The sequence below is a fragment of the Lepus europaeus genome, chromosome 7, assembly GCF_033115175.1.
Source record: "Lepus europaeus isolate LE1 chromosome 7, mLepTim1.pri, whole genome shotgun sequence".
Lineage (NCBI taxonomy): Eukaryota > Metazoa > Chordata > Mammalia > Lagomorpha > Leporidae > Lepus > Lepus europaeus.
This window is the reverse complement of record NC_084833.1, coordinates 9,603,197-9,610,493: the sequence shown is the minus strand read 5'-3', so window position 1 is coordinate 9,610,493 and position 7,297 is coordinate 9,603,197. Positions and strand designations below refer to the sequence as shown.

Here is a 7,297-nt window from a genome sequence, read left to right as displayed (position 1 = left end):
TTTTTTTCTGGTCCAGCCCTAGCAGTTGCAGCCATTTTGGGGAGCGAATCAATGGATGGAAGCTTGCTCACGCTCTTTCTATCTCTCCCTCTCTCTGTAAGTGTAACTTTCAAATAAATAAACCTTAAAAAACCCTAAACCACCCCCAAAGACAATGTTGTTTTCATGTTCTTATTCCCTTCCCTTTGTCCCTAATTAAATAAGTTTGGGTTTTCCATCATACGATGCAGTCCTATCACTCTCTTGACCCCATGTGACCACTTTCTTTGCCTTCCTTGGCCTTGCCAAGTACCATCTGCCCTCAAGTTTCTGTACTTTCTGTTCCCCCTGTCTACAACACTCTTCTTCAAATCTGTCCCTGGATGTCATCATATACTCACTCATGCAAGCCTCAGCTATGATGGCATCTCCTTATAGGAGCTTCCTGGGACTGCCTACAAGAAGGTGCCCTTGGCCAATAGGTTTAAGATGTCGTTCACCTTTTGTGTACATTTTGGTTTCTTTGCAAAATTTACTACTTTCCAGTACCTCATTCATTGGTAGCATTGTTGATGGCATTCATTAGAAAATGAGCCATACCAGAGCAAGAACTGGGTATAAATCTACAATATAGCACAGGTACCAGGTCACAGGTAGGCTCCACATTTATGTGGGTGGATTCATGTTTGCATGGATGAGCAATGAAAACTCTCCATGAACATTTATTTCATTTGTTCATGATGATCTTATGCTACAACATATGATAGGAACTTTACATAGAGCATGTATTATCCTTGCAAAAACTCACCATACTGCCATTCCTGCTAATGCATCTAGGAAAGCCATGGATGATGGCTCAAGTGCTTGAACTCTGCCACCCATGTGGGAGACCAGGATGAAGTTCCAGGATCCTGGCTTTGGCCTGGCCCAGCCCTGGCCATTGGGACCATTTAGGGAGTGAAACAGTTGATGGAAGAACTTTCTGTCTCCCTCCCTCCCTCTTTCTATCTCTGCCTTTCAGATAAATATAAATACATTTTTAAAAAATATAATGCAACATATAAAAGGAAACTCAAAGAGGCCAGCGTTGCAATTGACAAAGGGCATGTGGTCAGCTCCAGGTTCCAGAGCCACACCTGCCTGAGTGGAGATCCGATCCAGTATTCAACCCCAAACACAAGTACTCTACTGATTCATATCATCCTTTGAATCAGTGTATGGAAAGTGCTGAAAAACTAATAAGGAACTAAAGGAAATTAGCTCAGATTTATGGATGAGGTTAACTAAGTGAAATTAGAGGTTTTCCATTTACAAGTTTTCCCCAGACTTTAAAGCACCTCACTGAAAACTGTGCCCATAGGTGAGGAAAGTCTGCCTCCTAGAGTGTGTGTGTGGTGTTACACTTTGCCCAGTTCTGTCAGCAAAAATGCAAAGGGAATGAAGCGGTTGGCACAGTGAAGGAAACAAGAAGAGGAACAAAAATAATGGACGGAGGAGGGGAAGGAGTAGGATGAGGAGGAGGAGGCAACCACCATAAGAACAAAAACACGGCAGACGACAGCCCAGGCTCACAGTGTTGGGACTTGTGTTTTGGAAGTACTTCCACATACTTTTCCTATTGACATGGATCATTTGCTCAGTCAGTCTCAAAACTGTCTGGGAGCCAAAAGTCCGTCTCCTTAGTTTCTACCAACAGATCACAGGCAGTCTTGGCTTTGGTTAATTCTTGCTGTCATTTCCTGGTCCAGTGCCAAGGTGATCCTTTGACTCCTCCCCTCATTCCTGGGAGGAGGTTAGGTGGCTTCCTGGGGGCAATAAATAGAGCAGTTCTGGGTTCTCCAAAGTGAATTCTTTGTTTCCTGTTTTTTATGAGTGAAGAGCCAGCAAGAGCTGCCTCAACATGAAGTGTGTGATAGTCCTCATGTTGGCTGCCCTGCCCCTGTACTGCTATGCAGGTGAGTTTGGTGCAGGGAGAACTGCTTTTGGATGAGGGATTGTTGCCTGAACCCCTGGGAAACTCCCGGTCCCCAAGCCTCAATACAGGTCAGTCCCAGTGCAAAAGGTCTGGGGGTAATAGCCTAAGGGTCACCACTGGTAACAAGTGATCGGGGCAGTTCCCTCTTGGGCTTTGCGTGTAGTGTCTCATTGCTCTTCAGGGTGCCCCACCATGATCAGAACTACCAGGATGAGTCTCTGAACTCAATATTGGAATTTCTATTTCACTGGGATAAGGGAGATATATGAATTGTGGGCCTCGTGGCATTGGATCCATTTGGGTTTCCTGAAGAAGGTCCTCTGTGCCTTCTCTTTAAATATGGAAGGAAACAGGAGACCTCCCAGAGAGAAGGCTCAGGCTGCCGTGTCAAACAATAACTTGGGAGCCACACAAGACACATTTGTGGAGTTGATCTGGGTCCTCCCATAAAGCCATTTTGCTCCCAGGACCTTCACATTAAATCCTGACAGGGGAGAAGGACTCACTTTCTCAGGAATCACTTTCCAGTAAAGATGCTTTGGCAACAGATTCTGCTCAGTGCTGGAGCATCACTTGTGCAGGGAGCTCGGTGTGATTTCAAAGCTTATTTAGATAGGTTACCTCATCGATTCCCAAAGGTGGTGCAGATTGGCAAAATGGGGACTCATTCACAGTCAACTAGACAGAAAATCGCAGAGCCAAGAGTAAAAACAGTTCTTGTGAATTAAATCTTCAGCCTTTTCCTCCACAGTGGTTGCCACAGCAGATCACTTCATGAACAGGAAGTTCTGTTTGGTGTTACTTATTGATGCAAACTAAGATAAACTTAAAAGAGCTAATGGACAGTATTCTAGATCCAATTTATTTATAAGACTTGCAAGCCCTACTTGATGCTCTGAGTGATAGTCGTGAAGTCTGACATGACTTTGAGCAAAGAAATACCTCGTCATATTTACTTTTTAAAAATTATTTATTTATTTATTTATTTATTTATTTTTTGACAGGCAGAGTGGACGGTGAGAGAGAGAGACAGAGAGAAAGGTCTTCCTTTTGCCGTTGGTTCACCCTCCAATGGCTGCCGCGGCTGCGGCCGGCGCACCGCGCTGATCTGAAGGCAGGAGCCAGGTGCCTCTCCTGGTCTCCCATGTGGGTGCAGGGCCCAAGCACTTGGGCCATCCTCCACTGCATGCCTGGGCCACAGCAGAGAGCTGGCCTGGAAGAGGGGCTACCGGGACAGAATCTGGTGCCCTGACCGGGACTAGAACCCGGGGTGCTGTCGCCACAGGTGGAGGATTAGCCTATTGAGCCATGGCACCAGCCCTCATCATATTTACAAGACCAGTGCTCTAACCCCTGAGCTATAGGACCTCACAACCTCATAATATTAAATATGTTCCACCACGTCAAAATATCACGAGTGTCCTTGTCAAAGTTGTATAGGGTTTGACTTTTATGGGTTGGAGGTAGTGGAAGGGGCAGATATTGGAGGACTTAAAGGGATCCCCAGAACCTAAGTTTTCTATTTTTACCTGAGAATTCTACTCCATAGACCATAACTTTTCTGAATCTATATCTCAACGACTGTGTAAGAGTATGATTCATGCTTCGTGTACTGCACAAAATGGGTTCCTATCTCTGGTAAGAAGCCCATCTTCTTATGTTTTCTTCCAGGTTCTGGCTGCCAACTCATGGATGATATGGTCACAAAGACGCTTGATTCAGAGATATCTGTCACTGACTACCATGATTTTTTAAAGAATTTGAGCCGTGATGCTGCTGCTGAAATGGCTGTGAAAGATTTCAAACAGTGTTTTCTCATGCAATCCAATGAAACTTTGAACAATATCAAGTTGTTTCTGGTAATTTCAGTTCCTTCTTTTTCCCCCCTTTTTAAAACAAATTTTATGTATATCATGTATACAGATTTAGATACTTTCCACCGTACCTTCCCCCTGCCCATGGCTCTGCCCTCTCTCCTCCTTTCTCTATTATTTTCCTTCTTAATTTTTATAATGATCTACTTTTAGTTTACTTTATATTCATAAGATTAACATTACACTAAAGAGTTCAACAAATAGAAGGAAAAAATGCTGTTCAGATCTGTAAACAATCATCAAAGCTCAAAATGTTAATTTCACTCTTATACATTACATTTTTGATACTCTATTACTTACCACAGATCAAGGAAAATGTGGTATTTGTCTTTTTGGGACTGGTTTATTTCATTAAGTATAATGGTTTCCAGTTGTGTAATTTTTATTGCAAAAGACAGAATTTCTTTTTTTAAATGGATGACTAGTATTCCATAGTATATATATACCACAATTTCTTTTTTTTATTAAAAACTTTTATTTAATGAATATAAATTTCCAAAGTACAGCTTATGAATTACATTGGCTTCCCCCCTCCCATAACTTCCCTCCCACCTGCAACCCTCCCCTTTCCCGCTCCCTCTTCCCTTCCATTCACATCAAGATTCATTTTCAATTCTCTTTATCCAGTCATCAGTTGATGTACATCTGGTTTGATTCTGTATTTTAGCTGTTGTGAATTGAGCTGCAATGAACTTGAGGGTAGATATTTCTTTCATATGTTGATTTCATTTTGTTTGGGTAAATTCCCAGGAGTGGGATTGCTGGAACATATGGTATATCCATTTTCAGCTTTCTTAGATAACTCCATACTGTCTTCCACAATGGCTATCCTAGTTTACATTCCCACCAACAGTGGATTAGGGTACCTTTTTCAACACATCCATGCCAACATTTGTTGCTTGTAGATTTCTGTATGAGAGCCATTCCAAGTGGAGTGAGATAAAACCTCACTGTGGTTTTGATTTGTATTTCCCTGATGGCAGTGTTCATGAGTATTTCTTCACATGTCTGTTGGCCATTTGAATTTCCCTTTTAGAAAAATGCCTGTTCAAGTCCTTTTCCCATTTCTTTTTTTTCATTATCCCCGTCCCCCATAGAAACCATGAGTACAAATTTCATAAGTACAACTTTAAGAATATAGTGATTCTTCTCCCACACTCTCACCTCCTCCTCCCTCTCCCATTCTCAGTCTCATTCTCCATTAAGATTCATTTTCAATTAACTTTATACACAGAAGACCAACTCTATTCTAGGTAAAGATTTCGACAACTTGCACACACACACAGAGTTTGAGAACAAGTTTTACAGTTAATTCTAATAGTACAACTCATTGAGGACAAAGGTTCTGCATGGGAAGTAAGTGCACACAGTGACTCCTGTTGTTAATTTAACAATGCTCTTATGTATGACATCAATGATCACTTGAGGCTCTTGTTTTTGAAAGATTTATTTTATTTATTTGAAAGACAGAGTTACACAGAGAGATAGAGACAGAGAGAGAGAGAGAGAGAGAGAGAGAGGTGTCTTCCATTTGCTGGGTCACTCCCCAGATGGCCACAATGGCTGGAGCTGCAACGATATGAAGCCAGGAGCCAGGAGCTTCCTCCTGGCCTCTCACATGGGTGTAGGGGCCCAAGAAACTGGGCCATCTTCTACTGCTTTCCCAGGCCATAGCAGAGAGATGCATCAGAAGAGAAGCAGGCGGGACATGAAGTGGCACCCATATGGGATGCCGGCGCCTCAGGCCAGGGCTTTAACCTGCTGCACCACAGTGCTAGCTCCCACTTGAGGCTCTTGACATGAGCTGCCAAGGCCTTTTGGAGCCAAAATCTCTGTCAGTATATAGACAAGACCATAAGCAAAGTGGAGGCTCTCTCCTCCCTTTAGAGAAAAGTATATCCTTTTGATGGCCACTTCTTTCCTTGGGACCCCACTCACAGAGATTCATGTAGGACATTTTTTTTTGCCATAGTATCTTGCCTTTCCATGCCTGAGATACTCTCATGGCTTTTCAGCCAGACCAGAATGCCTTAAGGGCTGATTCTAAGGTCAGAGTGCTGTTTAAAGCAATTGCCATTCTATGAGTCTGCTTTGTGGACTGCTTCTTATATTGGTGCATTTGTTATTTGGCACTTGTGGAGATACTTGCTGGTTTATTCATTTTTTTGCTCCGGTGGCTTTTATCACTGTACTAAGTCTGTGTGAGTTAGTGGAGTGTCTGCTTTCAGTGAATACCTAGAGGTGTGTGGTGGTTGTGGCCAGTGAGGTCTGTTCAGTGCTCCAGGCTGAAGGGCATGTCTGAGGTGACACATCCAGGTTTGGTGTGGTAAGTCTCTTATTTTTCTTATCAGAGGGGAAGTTTGTTCTTATTTATTGACGTAGACTCTTCTGATCTCCTCTTTAGGAATCTAGTACCTGGATGCTAGCCCCAGTGAGTATATTATTTGTCTGCCTGTCACAAAGACCACACAAAAGAACTGTTCAGTCCTCAATGTAAGCTCAGATTCCCCAGAAATGTCCCCCACAAGGTAACCAGGGAGCCCTGATCTTGTGGAGCCTCCCACAGTGACTGCCCAAAGTCCCAACTATACTCTGAGTCCTTCCACACAGCTTCAGTGTTTTCAGTCTTGGTGCACAAGCCTCCAACAGTCACAAGCATCCAGCCCCCTGTCTGTTTCCCCACCAGACTCAGGAGTTTCTGCTTGGCTGGTTGCTGGTCATGAACTCAAGCTGGTGCAGCTGTCACTTATGTCCAAAATGTACTTGCTATCTGTCAGCTTGTTACAAGATGCCTTTGCATGATGACTGGGGAGAAAGAAAATGTGCCCCCCCTTTGTTCTTCTCCTCTAGTTTGGCAGGTACACTATCCCTCATGGGGCCCCAAGCAGGACTCATTCTGGCTCTTCCTGCATCTTGTTCACTGGTGGCTTGAGCTGCTGCAGTTTGGTCTCACTCTCCACACTGGTGCAGAGGCTCTCAGCTGCTGGTGTCCTGAGCTGTGGGCATCAATGCCTTCCATGTAGTTCCACTGTGTTCCTCCAATTTGCATAGAGTTTCCTCTGCTGTTTTCTCCATAACTATTCCCTGAGAATGCTCTCTTTCTACTTTTTTTGAACTCTCTTCTCCTAGACTAAGAGAAGTAAGTTCCCTCTCTACTCTGCTATCTTAATCACCCTCTGCCCATTTCTTAATTGGATTGTTTGTTTTGTTGTTGTTGAGTTTCTTGAGCTCTTTATAAATTTTGAATGTCAATCCTTCATCGGTTTCAGTTTGAAGACAGATATTTTCTTCCATTCTGTCAGTTGCCTCCTCACTTTGCTGAGTATTTCCTTTGCAATGTAGAAGCTTCTCAGCTTGATGTCATCCCATTTGTCTGTTTTGGCTTTGATTGCCTGTGCCAATGGGAGGGTTTTTTTTCAATAAATCTTTGCCTATGCCAATGATTTTCAGAGTTTACCCAATGTTCTCC

General features: G+C 43.3%; 1 protein-coding gene across 1 annotated transcript in view; it reads left to right on the top strand.

Annotated features, from left to right (window-relative positions):
• Positions 1 to 1,879: 1,879 nt before the first annotated feature.
• LOC133763528 (mammaglobin-A-like) overlaps positions 1,880 to 7,297 on the top strand; it is a 39,104-nt gene continuing 33,686 nt past the window's right edge. Inside the window, exons 1-2 of the mRNA XM_062197259.1 lie at positions 1,880 to 1,934; positions 3,626 to 3,813. Of these exons, the coding sequence (XP_062053243.1) occupies positions 1,880 to 1,934; positions 3,626 to 3,813 (243 nt within the window). The remainder of the gene's footprint in view (positions 1,935 to 3,625; positions 3,814 to 7,297) is intronic.